Raw genomic sequence first — 20,818 nt, 5'->3', positions numbered from 1 at the left:
GCAGCATTCCTCCCGGCGGGGTAAGCACCAGCCCGGTGCACCCCCGGCACATGGAGCAGCTCCCCAGCCCCCCGCTGCCCGCGTCCCCCTCTGTCCCCCCCGTCCCCTCCGTCCCCGCCACCCGCGCCCCCGTCCGTCCCCTCCGTCCCCGCCGCCCGCACCCCGCGACAGCGCAGCGGCCCGGGCAGGTCCGGCTGCTCAGCAGAACCCGCCCCCGCCCCGCCCCTCCCTGGGATGCGAGGTGTCACGTGGCCCTGCGGCCCCGCCCCCTTTCCCGCGCGCGGTCCCGGTGCGGCGGGCAGCCATGGCGGGGCGCGGGGCTGCGGAGCGCGTGCTCCCCGCTCTGCCCCGCCTGCAGCCGCTTTCCACGGCCCGGCGCCCGCCCGCGCCGTGGTTCGAGGACCTCCAGGCTGCCGCCGGGACGGCTCCGGGCTGGCGGCGGGGCCGCCCCGAGCGGCAACTTTCGGCCCCGGGCCTCAGCCGCCCGGTCGCTCACGGAAGCTAGGGGAGATGCTGGTGGCAGCGGAGCTGAGGGGCCGGCGGGGTGAGGGGACCGGCGGGGCGGAGGGGGTGGCCGAGGGGACCGGCGGGGCGGAGGGGGATGGCTGAGGGACATGGCCCGGCTGAGGGGACTTGGGGAGCTGAATGGACGGCGGGAGCTGAGGGGGATGGCGGGGCTGAGGGGGGCGGCGGGGCTGAGGGCACCGGCGAGCTGAGGGGCGGCCGGGCTGCGGCCGTGCCGTGCCGAGGGACCGGGGCGCTGCGCGGACCAGCGCCGCGGCGGGGCTGAGGGCCGGGGGCCGCGCGCGGCGGGCGGCGCCTCGCAGGCGGGGCACGTGCCGTTCGGCGCGTGGCGGGGGAAGCGGAGGAGCGGGGCGGCGGTTGAGCGCGGCGTTGGCGCCACCTACCGACACGGACGCGTCGCAGCAGCCCGGCCCCGTCAGTGCCGACACCTTCCCCGCCAGGCTGCGGCGGCTGGTCAACAGCCCGCGCTGCCGCTCCGTTCGCTGGGGCGCCTCCGGCCGGGGGCTGGTCATCAACCGGCCGCGCTGTGAGTGCGAGCTGCTGGGCGCCGGGCCGGCCGTCGCCGCGCAGCCGGGTGGCCGTGGGGCAGCGGCAGCCGCCGGTTTCTTCAAGACCACGAACTTCAGCAGCTTCATGCGACAGCTCAGTCTCTATGGCTTCCGCAAGGTGGGGGTGTTGCCGGGGAGCGGTGTGCTGGGGCCGGGCCCAGAGGGTGGACAAGGCAACGGTGGCAACGGCACCGGGCCCCTGCATCGCTTCCGCAGCCCCCACTTTCGCCGCGACCGCCACGACCTCCTCGTCCACCTGAAGCGCCTGACGAAAGGCAACAAGGCGAAGATGGCAGCGGGCCTGGATGTGACCAGCCGCCCACCCAACCGCTTCCAGCGCTTGCTTGGCACGCCACTGGCCGGGCAACCGCTGCTTCCGCCCTCGACGCTCAGCAATGCCAACAGGCCTGGTGAGTCGGAGTGGGCCGTGTGGGGCCTTGGTGGGTTTTTGAGAAGCGCTGGGTGGCATGGGATTTGGAAATCAGCACTCCCCTGAGGGAGAAGGGTTACCTGTCCTTGCCGGTGGCATCTCAGTTCACCTGGTGTAGGGAAGCTGTCGTTGTTTATGCAGGTAGATCTGCTGCCAGTAAGCATGAGTAGCATGGTTCACATGTATTTCAGGCTGCCTGTAGACTATAGCACAGTCTCCATTGCGTACTACACTAAGAACACCCTTGCCCGATCTCTGTGGAGCTGGCACAGCTCTACCAGATGAACGTTACCGCTTCTTGCCCGTCGGTAAGGATGCCCATCAGTAGGGGTGCTTAATAAGCTGTCATTAATTGTGTGCGAAACAGTGAGTCTTGTGAAGTGATAATTAGAGCATCGTGTTAGTTTTGTGCAAAGGAGGCAAGACCTGGTAGTAAGATTTTTGTCGGTTGTCTCCTGAAAAAGAATTCACAAGCTATGCAGTTTTTAAAACGGATTGCATGAGTAGGTGAGAGCTAATTAGAAAATAATACTGCTGAAAAGCCCTAGAACGTGTTTTCTTTCTTTCTAACGCTCTTTGAGAGGATCTGAGTTTTCCCAAGACAAGTCTGAGCCCTCAGGATTATTCCACACGTTTTGTATCGGCCCGAAAGCTTTGTAGCTGGCGCTGTGTAAGGCAGCTGTGAATATCTTGCTTTGCAGTGCTCTTGGGCTGCTCTAACTGTGGGCTGCTGCCAGAAGAGCACTCCTGCTTCCCATTCCTTTGGTGGCGTGTTAACTGTCATCTTCCTTGCAGCTGATACAGCAACATGTTGGTTCAGCGCAACGATCGGAGAAGACTTCAACAGCCTTTTTGTGGCTGGCTCCTGGACCCGGGTGATGCACCCCGTGGGTGCAGAGCTGTAAGGCGCGGTGTAGGAGGAGCGGCAGGACTGTGCGACCAGGGGAAGGGGAGAAGCAGTTGACGGTACTGCTCTCTGCAGCACCGGCTGGCATTTAGAGCAGAGTAGGGTATCACCATGCTCGTGGTTACTGTGTCAGGGTAGGGACTGTCATCTAATTCAAGTGGTGTTTTCCGTGATGTGTGTGGAACTGCACGTGCAATACCAAGAAAACAAAATGAAGCATCGGAGAAGGGATGGAACTTATTTCGGTAGGGAGGCTAGGAAGCATTTAAAGTAATGACTTGATGTTAACCTTGTTAAGGCTAAGGTGAGTCATTGCAGACTTCAGTGACATGTGGTTTGATGTAATGCAGACCATTGGTAAAGGAAATTATTAGAAAGAGATGACCTGTTCATTTTTTGTCCTCTGTTTTGATGGCTGCAGTTTCAGAGTTTTTGCTCTAGGAGTCTCATTTTCTAGAAAGACTGAACAAGGAAAACACTGGGGTTTCTATGCAGTCAAGTTCTGACAGGCTGACAATGCACTGTTGCGCTCTGTACTGACTATTTAGGGACACGTCTTTGCTGTAAATGTGAGGTAATTTGATAGATAAGAGATACTTGTGTTTGCAAAGCGTCAGTCTGTTCCCAGTGTCTTGCAGCGTGTAACGCTGTGTTAAACATTCAGGAACAATTCCTGGACAGCAACGGGAGGTGGGTAACTTGGCATCCTGTGGTGTCTTGTGTATGTGTTAGAACTAGATGATCTTCATGTCCCTATCCAAAGGTAAAATATAAACAAAAGGATTTTCATACCCCTGTTCCTTCTCTGTTTATAAATGGTGAAAGTACTGAACAGGAAATAAACGGTCCTATACGTTAAGTCTTAGCAAATCTTCAGGGTCAGCTGGTATTTATTTAGTGATTCTTAATGGTTAAATGTGAACTTGCAGAATAATGACTGTATGTTACTGATTTCTTGAATTAGCGTCCGTCAGAGGAGTGCCAGAGGTAAATGTGAGGCTATTTTTTTTTAAAAAACCTTTTGAGTGAGAATTGGAAACTACAGGTCTGAGAAAGCCTGGCTTCTAGATCAACCCTATTGATGTGAACCATCCTGAAACTTGTAATTCTCATGGCTAAATGCAATCCTGCAGGGGAGTCACAAATGCAGTAGTTCTTAGAGAAATCAATGAGCGCAGGCGTTCGGGGTGTTACTGTCAGTGTTTCAAGAAAGCCACCGAAACAGAAATTGGGCTGTCATGGTATAAAAGCAAATACCATTTCATGAAACAGTAACTGTCTGAGAGAGGAAACTGTAAAATAATAGAGAAGAATAAAAGGACTATCTAGGAAATAACAAAATGGCAAAGTCTGGGATATTTTAGTCTGCACTGAACTAGTTGAGCTGACTGAGGAAAAACTGGCTTTGAATTTTTTTTCTTGACCAAATAAATGACTTGTCATAAAGTACTTGCAAAGTCCTTTGGAGGATTTTGACATTGCCCTTCCCTTAGCTGTTTGTGAGCTGTCAGTAGTGGAGTTTGGTCAAATCTTGCTTTATGATGTCCCTTTTTTAAAATGTATTGTCTGATTTAACACACAGTACTTTCAAAATTGCTTTTGTTTGGTTTAGTAAGTTACTACACTTTCCGATGTATGGCCCATTTCTAAATATGGGTAACTCGTTACTGCCAGTTTAAGGAGGTTGAATGCTACGCAGACACCTGTGTTGGCGCTTCACTCGTGTGCCGCACAGCAGTTACTGCATGCTCGGGTCTAAGAGTACAGTCTCCTTTCTGGGTTAAGTATGCTGGAGCAAAGGCAGTCTTCCCAAATCATGTTGTAGAGCCTTGGCTCCTCATATTGCCTTTCTTTGCCTGTGAAAACTCCTTTCCTTAACACTTGTTTCGCTTTATTTTGTACCCACTGCAGGACTGCTGACTGTAGGACAGTTTCATCAACTTTACGGTCAAGGTGTTTTCCCTCCTTACTCCTACACGGCAACCTCGTGCCGAGCCCCCAGCACTTCACCAGCACAAAGATTAGGTCCGACTCCAGTCCCTTCCACTTGGATCCAGCAGGGACCACTTGGGTTGCTGCCAGGGCAAGGGGCTTCCCCAGCTTTTCCAGATAAAGGGGCTGCCTTTCCGGTACTCCAGACGCTTCCAACGGGAGCCACGTACACACTCCAGCCTGTGGCTTCTCTTCCGCCACTTCAGCAAGGGACTCAAAGCGTTGCCGCATCCATTGCAAATTGTAGCAGCTCTGCATCTTCAGTGCCGTACTCACAAACCTGCTATCCAACAGGTATGGAAAAAAATTTCTGCATTTGCTTTTCAAAAAGAGATTTTAAAGTGAGACTTTCAAATATTTTTCTATAATACTCTGCCATGTGTATATCTCAAGTGAGAATTAGAAAGTGTCAAGTCTAAAAGGAAGATGGACCTTTAAAGCAAAAGGAGTTTCTGTTTGCTATTCGTGTCCTTCCTCCAGATTTTGCGTGTCCCCTGGTGATTTTCTGGATAGCCTTTCTGTTGAGGTGAAAGGGCGAGGAGAAAGACATTTGTCCAAAACTAGTCGGTGTGAGGCTAACTTTCATTTTTGTTTTTTCAATTAAGCAAAACTTGGACAATGATATTAAAGCACTGAGACCTTGTTAAGAAGTAGTATCCTAGGCCTTGGTCTCATGTTTTTCCAGGTTAAGGTTTTAAACCTTAAAGATCAGTCAAACGTATTGTGTAGAACAGGGGTCCTCAAACTTTCTAAACAGGGGGCCGGCGCGCGGATTAGGTGGCCGGAAGTCATCTGCGGCTGCTTGGTTTCCCCCTCCCACCCCCGGCAGGGTGGTGGTGGTGTGGGGGTTCTGTAAATACGGGGGGGTGGACTGAGGACCCTGGGGGGCCATATCTGGCCCACGGGTCGTAGTTTGAGGACTCCTGGTGTAGAATATTTCATTCTGCTCGTACTGTTTTTGTATCTAAATTTTTTTTCTTGCTTAGCTTCTTTATGTTGTATTTTTTTATGCACTGAAGACTAGAAAGTACAAAAGTCTTGGCTCCTTTCTTTTTTCGAAATTATTTCTGCCACAATTGTCAGTCTCACTTAATCACTTGATTACAAAATAAATCAGTCTCACTTCAGTGTTTTTATTCTTCAGAAGAGGAGTTGAAGCAAATTACTGTTCTTTTCCTTGCCCTTACCTTGAATTGGAAAAATCACATGATAGGTTATTTTCTGGGGAGTGGTGGTCTGTTTGTTGTTGTTTTGTGGTGTGTTTGTTTAATTTCCCTAAAACTTCTGAAATTCAGAACAGTGACCCTTTCCTTGAACAAACTAAAGCTCAGTTATTATTCTTTCCTTCTGCCTGCTCCTCCTTTGGCAGCCGCACCTTCACAAAGACAGCTATCTGTCCCTGTTCAGAAATCCTACACAGTGAAATCATTACATCTTTTGTGCATCTCTTCTGAGACCTCTGCTGAGAACATTTCAGGCAATAATCGCTAGTTTCCATAACGTCATTTTTGTCAAGGAAGGGTTCTGAGGAGCTGGGCATTTCTTGTAGACACACTTAAATGTTTAAGAGACAGGCAACTTCTGCCACGTGCTCCTTGCCTTGTGCCCCTTATGCAGAGATTACTGTGGTGGCCAAAGTGTGGAGCCTGCCTTACCAGCTGCTAACTATTAAGTCTTCTCCCAGGAGCAGGTGTCCTGAGAATCACAGAATGGTTTGGGTTGGAAGGGACCTTAAAGATCAGCAAGTTCCCACCCCCCTGCCGTGGGCAGGGACACCTTCTATTAGTTCAGGTTGCTCCAAGCCTCATCCAGAATACTTGCTTCATTAAGGTGGGAGGTGGGAGGTGGTCCCCGCTTTGCGTTTCTATGGTTACAGAGCATAGGCTGAAACTCATCATGATGAATTGTAGTTGTCTCTGTCTCAGCTAAGGCCCCAGCCCTCTTCCGTAGTCAAGGGAAGGAAAGGGGCGTCTCGGGTGCGATTCACGTTGCTCGGTTTAGAGTTTGTCTTGGGGTAAGATTCCTGGTGTCCTGGAAGTGCCTGTTTTGAAGTACTGCCTGTAGGGGAGCTGAGGGAGACCAGCGTAGATTTAGACATGAATATGGAGATCTCTCTCGCTGGGTGACGCTCGTTGCTTTAAGTTTAAAGGATAACTTGGCTATGTTGCTCAGGTAGAATCTTCTGGGGTGGGAGGTGGGTGTGAGAATGCGGTGAAAACATACCAAATTTTGCAAGGTGTAATCAAAACTAAAATGCAGAAACTTAGGGAATCTGAGGCGTTTGAAACCCCCAGTGAATTAATTAGCGTTTCTGAGAGTGTAAGTGACATTTCACTGGAGTATGATAAATCTTTTAATTTTCACTGTCACTCTAGGACTGTCTCAGCGGTTTTACTTCTGTGCCTGTGTATCTCTTAATCTCTCCGCTATCCTTTCTTCTGTATATTATAACATACAGAATGCTGAAAGCGTGTTTCTTCAGATGTCCACATGAAAAAGTCTGGTTTCCTTCATCATGAGAGCACAGCAGCAAGATTAGTTTGTTTGGAAAGTGATAGTTAACCTTAAGATACGTATTTAATAAGTGAGAGAACTGAAGAATGTATGTTCAATCTTATTCTTGACTCTTCATTTCACTTTTGAAGTCCCATTAAATGAAATCAAAGTAGAACTTTCTGAAAAGATTTCTTTTTATGTGTATTCAAACTTGTTTGTTAACTTCCGTGACAAAAAAATTCCTTGGTTTTTCATTATGATTCTTATTGAAAAGTCAGTAAAATAAAATATGCTCGTCTAAGTCTCTTTTTCCCCACTAGCCTTAGACCATAATTATTGTAAGGATTTAGTTCTGTTTACTTTCGGCTATCTGCAAAACCTTTGACAGTAGTAGAATCGGGTGAAAGAAATGCGTTGAAGCTTCATTATCTGAGAGTGTCTAATAATGAAAAATCAGTCATGGAGACCATGTGAGACATGTTAGTTATTGGTGCCACCTGACAGTGCAAGTCCAATCGCGCCTTTGGCATACATCTGTGCCTGTAGGGTTCATTTACATATGAAAACCTTTCTGGTGAGTGGTAGTTCAGGAGTAGTCATGATATTCTTCGGAATGACACACTCTGGGTTAAGATAATTCATTTTCTTTGTAAGTCTTAAAATTCACATGGTCACAAGTGTGTATGTGTGTATGAACACCTAGGCTCAGCTATGTGAATGCACTTTGTGGTGTATTGTGACAAGAAACTCAAGCAGCCAAATCAGGGAGGTGATATTAAGACAGAAAAGACTGATGATGAAGTTTCTGCATGTATGTGTGTGTTTTATCAATTTTACAATATATATTTTTAATATATCTATACATATCTTAAAATAAGTATTTTTAAGATTAAGAAATTGGTCTTAAAATGACTTGGGAGGTAACAATAAATTTCTGGAATTTCGCTTACTGTGTGATTATTGAAATGTTTAATCGAAGTAAGCAATAGAACTGCACACCAGACACAAGTTCCGGCAGTCTGATAGCTGTGTTTGAATTCTTGCAGCCACACCAGAGCTGTTCAGCAGCAGCCCACACAGATCCTCTGGCTGGCTGTGCTGGTCCTACTGCTTCAGCGTGCACCCACGACAGCTTTCTCCAGGTGAGCGTAGCCTACTGAAAGGAGGTGAAAGCGAAGGAGACTGTATGAATGAGCTGCAGGTTTATACACTTGTGAAATTAAGGATATAAATTTGAAAATTGATCTGCTTGATAAAGTGAAAGTGATGTGGTTTACAAATACCTATTTCAAAGAACCACTGAATGTTAAACGGGTAGTTTTGTAATTCAGGTTAGGTTTCAGGGTAGCAGCATAGTGGGTGTCCTCATCAGCGGAGTGTTTTTTTGCTTGACTTCACCAGAATCACTTTTAGTTAATGAGCCTGCATTTGTATTGGAAGAATGCTCTTGCCTGGACAAAAAGAGATTCTTTAATATTATGAAAATACTGAGAAGCAGCTCCACTTCTTTGTCCCGGACAGCTTCCTGCAGTCCTGAGTTTCATTTGTTGAACGAGAAAAACTAAGGTGACTTTGTGGAATGGGCCCCGCCTCAGAGATCTCTTATTAAAGATAACTCCAGTACTTCCTGTAAATGCGTTATGTAATTCTACTGGAAACTGCACCTTATTTGGAGGGCCTGGCTTATCAGATATCAGAAGATCTTTAGTAAGAATGCAAGGGCTTCCTTTTCTATTACAGCGTAACACATATACTTTTTTCCCCCCTCACAGAGGACAAGCGAAGCAAGTTATGCTTATGTGTGTTGAAAAAGGGTTGACCTACCCAAGCTTGATCATCCAGTTTCCTATCTTGCAAATATCAACCTTTGTCTTTTATTCATGAGTTTTTTTAAAAAATAAGCTTATCCAAGATGGGCGGGTTATGGCCTGGATAACTCCAGCTGCTTGCCAGCAAAGATCAGCCGCTGCTGGTCGGGGGGAATGCCTTCCTTGTCCTGGATCTTGGCCTTCACATTCTCAATGGTGTCACTGGGCTCGACCTCAAGGGTGATGGTCTTGCCAGTCAGGGTCTTCACAAAGATCTGCATGCCGCCCCTCAGACGGAGCACAAGATGGAGGGATGTCCCTGTTCGGGCGCCACATTGACGAGCGAGGGGAAGCAAGCAGCCGACTCAATATGAGTGATAGAGCAAGCTTCGATTTATTACGGCGCGATTATGTCATATATACAGTTCCAGTTAATTATGCCTACTAGTCATCTGCTGATTGGCTAAGCTCTAAAGGGTTACATTTTCATACGTCCTCCTACTTGCGGTTTCTGCGGATAGCTAGCTACATATTTTTTTTTCCTCTCTTGTCTACGCGAATTCCTCAAAGTTATTTACAACATTAGGCACAAGGTCAGTGTTTTTCTCAGCTTCCTTATCAGCATGCCTCAGCATAGCTGCAAGGCCTGCTTCAGCTAACTTACGCTAACTTTGTTTCACAAAGATCTTTAAGGGAGTCATGGCCATGATCACACAGCCATTCTGCAACAGATAACACGTTAGTGTAAGGCTATAAATAGCCAACAGCCAGTCATGCCGTCGATATTGTAGTATTTATTTTTTGCGCAGTGCATCTTTGTCCTCTCACTTTGATCGTGAGCTGCTTTTTTCATCCAGGACGCGAGGATCCATCTGAGCGATGGGAAGTCACAATTAAATAGCTTATCTCGGAAGGCCGAGATCAATGGGATAGTAAATCATTCCAAAGGAGGTGTCAGAGGTGGTGTTGTGGCTAGATTGAAGGGTAATATACAGTGTCCAAAGGGTCTAGTAAAACTCAGTTGTTTGGAGAAGCAAGTCCGTGGGCAGTGTGTGGAGTCAGAAGAGCTTTAGGCCACTTGCTAGTGGTTGCTTTGTTTCCTGGAAACCCCCAGCAAAAAGCTGCCGAGCATCTGGGCAGAGACTGCGGGAAGGCGATCCTCTGCGTGAGAAGGCCAAAGGCGAGCAGTGCCCTGTATCAGTTCCACCAGGTCAGTAACCGGCTGTCTCTGAGCAGGGTAACACAGCTATCGTACCGCGTGGATCAACGGGACTTCTAGAGATTTCCGAGTCTTAGCATAGCCTAGGTCATTTCTCCTGGAACGTGGTGACAGGCTGTGCAGGTGGTACAGAAGACAGCAGTTTGCCTGCAGTTCTTGCTGAGCTGTGGGGAATAATCAGTTTGCCTTTTGTGTGTTCTGGGGCATATACTTCCCCAAACTTCTGCTGGGGGATGTGGCAAGCTGCAGTACTGAGCATCCTGCCCGGCTGGCGTATTGATCATCCATCAGTAACCACTTGCACAAATCCTCAAAAGCGGTAAAATTCATCAGCCCTGGCTGACTAAGCATTTTTATTGTTCCTCACAAAAAATAGAACTATTGCATGGTATATTTCCTATCGTTCCACTCAATACCTTCCACCAGTTGCAGGAATTCAGTGCAATGCTGTTGAAGCGTGGTTTGCGGGGCGTTTTAGGCTGTTTGGTCCCGCTGTGCGCTGCTAGATAGGAGTGGCAAAGCCTATACGAAACTGCCGGGCCAGTCCCGAAGACAGCGAACCGTATCGGCGCACTAGCAGTCAGCAAGCTGGTTACCAGCCCCGTTTCTGTTGGATCCAGACGGTGCTTTGTGGTCTCAGAAGGAAAAGCTGGCACTCTCGGACAAGGAAGCTTAAACCTTGTGCTGTTCCTTACTGGGTCTTGCAGAGAGCATCACTTTTTAAGTTTAGGAGAGATTTAAGACAGGTGGAGTTTCTGGGTCTTGGAGGCCAGCTGCTGGGCTTGTACAGTACGCACCTGAGCTGCTGAAAGTGTTAGGTGACCCTGCCTGGAACACGGGCAGACCAGGCCGGTAACTAACTGGTTGGTTGGCTGCAGTTTGCTCTCCAGGAAAAGCTGCAGAGAATTACTGCGTGGAATGGCAAGGGGGCAGAGGTGGTTATACCCAGACATGGTGGCTGATGATAGTGTATCTCACCAGGTTTCTGAAATCGGGGTTTCAGAGGTTTGTATTACACTCTCATCACGGTTGGTTACAAAACAGGGAGCTCGGGTACAACTTCTTACCCATTTTCCATTAGGGTTCTCTTAAGCGGGGTTTGGATTAGTGTGATGAATCGGTATCCTTGGGTAGGAATGAGTCTTTTGAGAGACCTCCTGCTATCTTCTGCAGCAGCAGTGCTGGCAGCTCACAACCATTAGCTCAATACTTCCCCACTGCTTTATCATAGATGTGAACTCAGGCTACATGTTGGATTTCAGCGATTATTTTTTTTTTCCTGCCCTCACCTCATTTTTATTTTTTTTTTTTTTTAATAGCAGCCCTGCTGTTTGATTATTGCTGTTACCATGGTTATTAAGCTGTCAGTATTTCCTTGTGGAACTGAAGCAAGAGGTAACAGGAAATGGAAGAAATAAACGTGCAAGAAAAAAGAAGAAAAACTTTCTATTTGTAGTAAGGAATGATAATCAGCCATGTTATTTCAAAAAGAAATCAAGTCTGAATTCCGATTGCCCAAGCACTCAAGCCAGATTTGTGTAGTGCTAGCAGTCCCTGAAAAGGTGTGGTTGTGCTTTAATTCCTGCTCACGCTATGCTAATCTTATAAGTGAAATGCCCATCTTCTCTTTCACCACTTTTGCTAAGTCAGACCATTTTTCCTCTTGAGCTTGCATGACCAGCAAGCTATTAGTCTTTCAAGCCCTGACTTCTCAATCTTTTATTGGTTTTCCTTGTTTCATTGCTGCCCCCCCCCCCATCCTCGTCTGTCATATCTTTTCCAGGTGAACTAAAAGGATTTAAATTGTACCTTTGTGTGGCTCCTTTCTCCTGTTGGAAATACATACGAGATCCTGTAGTGCATCCAAGAGGACAATATGTGCTATAACAGCTTCAAGCTGAGGTCCCCTAAGAAGAGGCAGAAAAAGATTCAGTATGGGTGGGTTGGTTGGTCGGTTTTTGGCAGGGATGATCTTATTCCTGGACGGTTTGGTAACCCAGATCTTAATTAAAATCCTGACTACTTACGACAGTAAACAAGCAATGCAACAGAAATGAAACACCTTGTTAACATTTTTAAAAAATAGAACTGAAAAAAAAATCAAATGAGAGGAATAATGTTTGAACCTATCTCATAAAAACATAAAGGTGGCTTAGCCTTTAATGAAAAGATTTTGCTTAACTTAACCTAAATTTCTCAAATTCCAGGTTTTATTTTCCCCTCTGTTTCCCCCCACCCTCCACAGTTTGTGGCTATCTACAAACTGGCACATCTACACAAATCCACACTAGGACTTGACTTCACACACCCAGGAGACGGGATCTCATCTCTTTGTGGTATCTCCTTCAGGGAGAGACCAAGTCCTTCACTGGCATTTGATCTGATACGGCTTTTCTAGTAGGTGATCCTGTAGCTTCCTGTTTCTAATTGACTTGTCTCTGGAAGTAGCTTTTCATTAACCATGACCTCAGCTAGAAGGTCTAAGGATAGTCAGGCACTAAGGACTAATCCTTCATGCTGGATCTCTTCCAAAAGAAGGCTGTATTTTAAATAGACCTGAGTTTCTGTTCAACATCATTGTATGACTTGTATTTGTCAGAAGAAATGACCCTTCTAGTGTCCTTTGAGTCACCTCCAGAAGAAGTAGCAGTACAGACACTGGCTGTTAAAATGTCATCTATTATTTCACTTGGGTAGGACTTGATGCTTTGGAAAAACTCTGTCATTGTCTTCGTTCTGTTTTAAAGGTTATTCGATATATATGAATTCTACTAAAAAAATCATCACTGGATTGCTGATTGTGTCCTGTTGTCCTGTGATGTCATTACAGTGAAAAATTTTAGTAGTGTTCAGACCTGATCTGTGATGGCAAAGGCAGTCTCTGTAGGTTCTACAAGAAGGGTTTCTGACCTGAAATTCTGTCGGGTTTTTACGCAGATTGATGCAGACTTTGGGTTGTGCCTCTGTGGGACCCTGTCATGACAGGAGAGTCCAGATGTGAGGCTGTGACAGGCAGGGCAGTTTTACAGTATTTGCTGTCATCGGTATTTGAACTCCCACTCCTCCTGGGACTGGGGCATCCCTGGGGGGCACCCCTTGTGTAGATGTGCCTATGGACAGTCGCTTGAGGAGGAAAATGATATTATTGGTTAAGAAGCGGTGAGTTCCTCAAGTTGTGTTGTCCATATGCACATTTACAGCATATGGACCTTTTTCTTTTGCTTAAAAATGTTGTGGTTTATACTGGGTTTATACACAACAGGAATGCTTGAGTTTTAGAAGGAACTGAAGGCGGGTGGATTTTCTCTCTCATTTTCTGTTACATATGTGGCACGTGAAGAGGGTGGTTCTAGTGTACCCCCACAGGTCCTACTAAGACCAGAAGTCTCTGATTTGAATGCTTGGGTATATTTAACACCTGCGGTGCAAAGGGTGTGCAGACAATGCATCTGCAGGCATACACCAGCTCCTCTCCAGGATAGACCATGAATAGAAGAAAGGAAGCGTGCCAAGAGTAAGGTGGTTAATGAAAACCAAGACAAAGCAGTAGCTTTTTTTTTTTTTTTCTTCTGGTTAAACTTGCTATTTTAACTGAGAATAACAGACAATCTTTCAAGCTTTTGGATAAATGGATAAACAGAATCAATACACATCCTGTCATGGTAATTTTTTATACAAAAGTTCACTGTATTTTGTTTTTTCCAGAATCCTCCAATGCAGTCATCTTATGAAGCTGAACTGATGCCATCTGACTGGCTATGTAATATATCTGAAGAAAACAAGAAGGCAGAAGTCGGTCTTGAAGCCATGTTTCAGGTTGCCGCTGAGGTGCATTCAATCTTGCAAAGCTGAAAAGTGGAAGTGGCACCTGTAGAGAGCCAGAGTTCAATCCTGGAGCTTAATGGAAATCAGGCACTGCCTGTTAATAGTTACACACCTTCTTCAACTGAGGAAAGCCAGCTGGAACGTCTCACTCCTGTAACTTCAGACACGTAATTTCTGGTGGCAGCAGATCGAACACTGAATTTGTCTCCATTACAGCCTTCTGACATTCTTTGTGCTGCCGATCCCACTCTGTCTATAGAAACTGCTGCTGCTGCTAAAATACTACAAGAACTTCTGACCACACAGGAAGCAGATGAAGAACGGAGCAAAGAACCACATCACCGCCCAGCTGAGTTCTCCCTCATGATTTTTCAGGAAGAATTGTTCAGTCCAGAGCAGGTAAGGGGTAAAGGGAGGTAAACCAACATCTTTCTTGAGCTAACTATATTTGATAGTAATACTAGGGTCTGGACCGATAGCTTTTTCAATATTCTTGCCTGCTCAAGAACCGAAGGCTTCTTTAATTAAGCTGTTAATGGACAGTGAAGGGTTTGCTTGGTAAAGCAAGATATAAAAAGAAGACGGAATGAAAAAGTATCCCATGTTAATGAGCATGACATGTGTCAGCCTGTTGGCCAAGTTAGGGTGTTCATTTGCATGGGAAACATGTGTAGTGCAGGTGTATTCGTGGTGATGAAGTGGATGCTTTTTTAGGTTGTAACATACCGTCTTTTAATCTCCAACAAAGAAGAGTATTTTGAGAATTGCCACTGGAGGCAGATTTTTGCTTAAATTTAGATAAACGGTTAGATTGTTTCTGATAAATAGTTATTAAGTTCTGTTTTCAGTGGAAAGTATAGTCTTTTGACATTTGAATGGTATAAAGCATCTTCATTGGTTTATACTTTGTGGTGTACAACAAGTTGTAATTGTACTTCAGTCTACCTGGAGCTGGTCTTCCCTGTATGTAAAATTGTAAGTCTCATGAGGGGTGAGGGGCATTCTAGATGTCACTCTGTTAAGGCAGCAAATGCATGCTCTGCGCTTTTTTTGGTTTGTTTTGAAAACAAAGTAAGCTCAGGAGATTGACTGCATCTGTTTCTCCTGCATGAGACCTACCTTGCATGTAGGCACTCAAAATCTCATTTTTGTGTATGCATTGAAGCTACTGTTTTATTGTTCTGTCGGTAGCTTGATGCCTTCACTGAAGTTTCTAGATCGGAAATCATCAGCTGGTGCAAACCTCCCATTGTTGCTTTCAGCCAGCGTTATAAAGATTAGTCATCTTCCTCTTGGGTATCTTTCTAGAAAGGGCTGTGTATTCTGATCAAGCCTCTGCATAGCTCAAGCCTAGACTAGACTGTTCTGCTCCGTACTGTGTAGGGAAGAGCACATCCCTGTGCTAGTGCATAGAGTCGGCAGCACTCCTTAATTGGTGCCCACTCAATATATTAAGCGTTGACCGCACTTTAAATGTTGTCAGTTTCGAGAATTTTTGGACTGCGTTTTTAGAATGATAGGTTGTCCCTTGTTGAAGGCCTTTGGAGTCCGTGACCTGAAATTCCTTGTCAAGAACTGGGGGAATTAAGCGCATGAACCACGTAGTTGTTTGGGAGGGAGGTTTTGTATATTTGTGAGAATCCTGATGTTGGTCCTGGACCGTAACTGGTTAAATAACTGGCCTCATTTTTTGAGCAATTGAAAAGCAATTCAGGGACTGTTCAGCGTTTTGTTTGACAGATTCCCTCTTTCTGTTAGAACTACTCTTTAACTAGTCTCCTCCTCCCAAACTCAGGAGAGGGAAGGTTAACTTAACACCCTGCTTGTCCAGAGCCTGCGGTCATGGCAGGTGCCGAACTCTCCAGAGGAGGCTTCTGTGCCTGTACTCCTCACATCAGGCTCCAGCACAGTTTTCTTCCTCATCCCTGAGTCTGGAAGCACTCAGGCTTTCAGCGGCTGTTGGTACCATGTGTTTTAGAGCAAGCTTGTGACAGAATAGTGGGCGTGCACAGAAGACCGCTCTGTTCCTCTCTATACGAGCAGAGGGGGAGCAAATTCCTCCACTGTTCGTACAAGAGCATCAGAACAGCTCTGCTGGGTCAGATCAAAGGTTTGTCTTGCCCAGTGTCAAGTCTCAAAACAACAGCTGTAATCTGATGTGTAGGGAAGAGCAAGAACAAGGCCCGCAAACAGAGCAGGGCATTCCTGCTTATACTTTCCAGCTACTTTCAGCCCGAGGACTTGCGATGATGCTGTGTACTTCATCTTGGGTTTCTGCTCTGTGGACTGAAGTCAGCCCTTGAAACTGTCGGTTTTAGCCTACGGGACCTTTTGACCAAGCTGGTACTTTGCTCACGGGCTATTCCTGCACGAAGAGCTTCCTTTTGTGCGTGGCTGTTAGTAGTTTCATGTGATGCTTCCCCATTTCCGTCTCAGAAGGGACATTCAGCTGTCATCCCTGGCTGCTTACTGCATGTCACTTGTGACTTTCCGCATCGCTTATCACAGCTGCCTCAGTAGTCGCCTTTCCTGACTGTACAGCCCTGCTGTAGCTTCCTCTGCGTGGCAGCTGCTCTGCACCTCTGGTTAGCATTGGAATTGTTCTCAACTTGTTCTAGTACATCCTCTTCTGAAATGAAGAGAACATTTTTACAGTGACACAAAGATGCTTGCTGTTTTGTTTTCTGTTTCGTTCAGGTATTTCCCAGCATTTAATTACTCTTGTGACCAGCACTGAGCCTTGAACTGTCTTCCTCATAGAAGTAACAGTTTAGTAGAAACCTGCTTTATTCTGCTTTCCCGATTTCCTAAAAGACAGCAAATTAAAGAGCAGTTCTTTACATGAAAAGAGTTAGTACATTCAACAGTTCAGATCCAGTGTTGCCCTCTCAGCCTCAGTGAATTTCTGTCCTAGACTTTTACAGGCTTTGGCCTTTAATGGGCATATTTTATTCCACTCCTACTCCTAAGAAATGTTTTATTTGCTTCTTAAAGTGGAAATAGAACATGTCTGTAATGCTTGATCAAGAGGAATTTGCCTCTATTTCGTTCAGTCTCCTTGGCCGCATACCTATGTGAAGGCTGAAACGCTTGCTTTCTTTGGGGAAGGTGAATCCAGCAAACCCCGTTCATGCGAGTTGCTAGTTTTAGTACCTCAGCTTCCCATCATGGTTCCAGCTGGGTATAGGTATAGTCCAGTCAGTGTCTCGTAAGTCGTGTAAGTAGTGAGTGAGATGAAGCAGTTTTGGCGTTTTTCAGTAACTGAGGTGAAAAGGCAAAACTTTCACGTCTGTCAGCTTTGGTAGCTTTGATTCTCCGCCAAACAATGTTTCGGACTCTGAAGCTGCAGAAGTATCAGACCTGAGTGGAGGGCCTGTCCACAGGTGCGGTGAATCCATGGTCAGAAACATGTTCGCTTAAAAGACCAAACAATAAAAAAAAGGGATAGCTTGGGAACCAGACTTGTGTGGGCTAGGCTGATGCTGTTTGGATGAAAATGGTATTATTACCTATTATATTAGATTACTGAAGAGTTGGTGTGTAAGATTCTACGAACACAGTGATAAAAAGGAATCTGAAAGGGGTGCTGTGCAGTATGACTGCTCTTCAGTTTCCACACACGCAGCTGTAAGGGTTAAAATTGGACACAGCATTGGAAGTACAGGTTCACCAGTGAGGGGGAATGAAATTTCCCCAGTTTGCTGGCCACGCTCGTCCTGGTGTAGCCCAAGGTGTCATTAGCCTTACTGGGCACTGCAGCACCCCCAGGTCCTTTGCAGAACTGCTAGTTAGAGTGTCTAGACTTCTTTCACCACGTCGGCTAGTAACAGTTTCTTGATAATGGTTATCCCAATATGCATGTTACTTGTTTTTTCTTTATCAAACACTGCAATTTGGTTTTTACATCCCCCGCCTGGTATTGCTCTTCATTATTCTCTTCTTTCTGCAAATCTCATTATTTAAAATTGTTTCTAGAGCAGTTGTTCGCTGGAATATCCAGTTTAGAACGCTTACTTGAGAAATCTTCCCTTCTCTCACTGCTTGATTAAGGCTGCTCACTAATTTTCCTGGAAATTTATTATTATGTAAATGTCACCAGGAATAAAGAGGTCATCATCACTCGTGAGACTTGGATTCTAGCTGGTGTAGGTAGTGACCTACAGCCTGCCTGCCGCCTTTGTTTTTGTGCCTGGGAAGGAGTTGTGGTTCAGACATCAGACAAAAGGCACTGCTAGCCACGTGTTTTTCACATGGCCTTGTTAATAGTACTGAAGCAGTACATCCAGACAGCGCATTTCAAAGATGGAAAAAAGAGTCAAGTGGGTATCCAGCAAGTGCAGGAGGTGTGTTGGAGGGAACTAGTTCTCCCTGGAGTACTCCATTACTGTATTTGCACAGGTCTTTTTGAATGATATTATACAACTTTGTCAAGGAATGTACGTGTGTTTCTATTGATATGTATACACATAGCAGGTTATATACTCAGCACTGAGTAATGACAGACTCAAGGTGGCGAGCGTGATTTTTGGAAAGACTGTCTTATTACCAAGTGTGACCTCTTGTCTTCTGTAAACTCACACATAATGGTTTTCAAAAGCTTTTTTCCTCTTAACAGAAGGAAACATTGCAGACTCTGAGCAGTCATTCATCTTTAGGTCATTGATGGATAAGATATTTGCAGAGGAGTTGAATATTCTAGAACAGGTGATACTGAGAAAATTTTTCTGTCTAAAGCTAAATTCCAGGTGCTTAACTTTGGGCCTGTACTGCCTCAGTGAAATAGAAACAGAACTTGGTTGTTTGGCCCTTTTCTCTCTCTCTTTTTTTTTTTTTTTTTTTTTTAAGCTACAGATTTTTGCCACATGATCATGGAAATGTACCAGTCTGCCCAATGGCTGCCTGCAAAACACATGCAGAGCAGCAGCAGAGGGCTCTAAAAAGCAAGCAACACGTTATAACTTAATGTCTTAATGACTGGATGGGGTGGGGTGAGATTCCCAACCAGAAACGTGTGGTTTCCATGTGGTTCTGCATCACACAGCTCTGCGAAGTTGTTTGAGCTAGATCTGTCGTCATTATTACACGTGCTGGTAACAAGGAGCGCGCCTGTATTTCTTCTAGCTTATTTCTTCTAGCTAGTTTAATAACTGAGGGCAAAGCTCAGACTGTGGGGACATGTACCCTAACTTTGTGTATTCTAGTTTTCTGATCTCATATTTTGCTTAATATGATATTTTGCAAGAGGTTGTTTCAATTTAGCAACCTTAATTCTGAGTTAAAAACGCTTACTATGTCAACTGTCTAGGCAGTGTTCAACACCTGTTGGATGCCCTTTTGGAGTGGAGAAGAATAGCTTTTATTTTGTTTTATTGGTTTTATATTAGTTTTATTACAAGATAACATTGAGTGATCTTTGGGTTTATTTCTTTTGTTGTTGTGTTGTGTGTTTTTTTTAAGGAGAATACTAGTGTTAAAAGTGAATCCAGGACAGCGGAGACAGAAGAGAGACAATTCACTTCAGGAGCTGAGCCTGTGAATGAATCTGTAGGACAGACAGATTCATCTGTAAAATCTTTCTCCAGGAAAAGACGCGGTTCAGACACAGGCAACTCTCTCGGTAAGAAAGATTCTACATTTTTTCAGAGATTACGGCGACAGCTACTCTGAAACTAACTATTACAGAAAGGGGAGAGTAGAAGAATTTAGTTGTTGTCTGCCGTGTAAGTACCTCATTGTTCCTTCAGTTAAAATATTAAACTTGTACAACCTCTAGCGAGAACGGCTCCCACCAGGGCAGCGTGCCCCCTGGGCTTTGCCGGGGATGTGCAAGAAGAGTTCATTGCATGTGACAAACTGACAGGGGGCAGGAGGCGATGAAGAGGTCCACCAGGCAGCTCGCTTTCCAAATGCAGACGTTCATCTCCCCCCCGAGCTCTGCCCATGGCCAACCCCACGGATCCCACACAATTCAGCCACCCGCCCCATCTCCCTGAGGGGAGCAGGTTTGCAGGTGCTTGCCTGACCTGCAGCTGCTCCATCTGCCTCTCCAAGGCCGCCACTTTCATCTCCCAGCTCTTCCTCAGCTGCTCCTCTTGCCGCAGCACCTCTGACTTCTCAGACAGCTCGTTCATCAGCTTGCCGCACCACTCCTGTAACCTGGCCACCTCAGCGTTTTGCCTGCACCAACAGAAGCAGCGTTATTCCAGCCCGCAGGCCAGTCAAGCATCCCTGGTGTTACCCAGGGGGAACACATCCTCCTGGTGGGCCTGGTAACAGGGCTTGAAACATCTCAACGGTTGTGTTGGCCTGTTTCTCGGACACGCCTGGTCCTTCAGGGATGGGGTGGAAGGAGCCGATACATCAATTTCAAAAGCTCCGTTTCCATCCATACTAATGAAGGTATTCCAGCATGCTAGTAATCAATCAAATGTACTTGGTAGTAACATTAGAAGAGGCAATCGGGTCACCAAGCAGGTAAGCCCTGCCTTAGCTTAGGCATTTGGATGGTTTTCTCTGACGTGTGTCAGAGCAGACATCTGGCTACATGCCAAATAGCAATGCAGAAATACCGGGGAGAACGTTTTCACTCCATCCGTGCTCAGACTGTTCCCCTTTTCGCTGCAGGCTCTCTCAGGAGCGCACCTCTCCTTTCTAGGGCTACCCTGGGTATGGCGGGTGAGGAAGCTACACGCAGGCAGGCTCCAATGGCTGACTCGGCTCCCGCTGGCTCTGGAGAGGTGGGTGAAAGAATCAGAGTGAGCATCTGGGCTGTAGAGACCAGAAAGGCTTTGCTGCTCCAAGGAATCAACAATGGATTCTTTTTTTGGAGATCAGGGAGCCCAACCCAAGCCGTCTGATGTGGAGAAAAGCTGAATTTCTTCAGGATTTCTTTCTTTCTTTTTTTTTTTTAACTTCCACCTGTGCAGCACAGCCTCCCTGGCTAGTTGCAGTCCACTGGCCAGCTGTCGTGTGAAGGCTGGCACTGCTGCACAACGATCCTGTCTGTCTTGCAGGCTGCAAGATTTTGGCCCAGTGCAGCAGGAGGAACTGAAGGGGGTCGGCGCTCTC

The 20,818-nt window shown here is 46.3% G+C and overlaps 1 protein-coding gene across 1 annotated transcript; it reads left to right on the top strand.

The window, feature by feature from the left end:
- The first annotated feature begins 304 nt into the window (after positions 1 to 304).
- On the top strand, positions 305 to 13,742 carry LOC129735199 (heat shock factor protein 5-like). The gene is made up of 4 exons (XM_055700553.1): positions 305 to 456; positions 966 to 1,483; positions 4,322 to 4,696; positions 13,631 to 13,742. The coding sequence occupies exons 1-4, from the start codon at positions 305 to 307 to the stop codon at positions 13,654 to 13,656; spliced, it is 1,071 nt and encodes a 356-aa protein (XP_055556528.1). The 3' UTR covers positions 13,657 to 13,742.
- The last annotated feature ends 7,076 nt before the right edge of the window (positions 13,743 to 20,818 follow it).

Source organism: Falco cherrug, unplaced genomic scaffold (genome assembly GCF_023634085.1).
Source record: "Falco cherrug isolate bFalChe1 unplaced genomic scaffold, bFalChe1.pri scaffold_58, whole genome shotgun sequence".
Taxonomy (NCBI): Eukaryota; Metazoa; Chordata; class Aves; order Falconiformes; family Falconidae; genus Falco; species Falco cherrug.
This window is presented reverse-complemented; position numbering and strand designations above follow the sequence as displayed.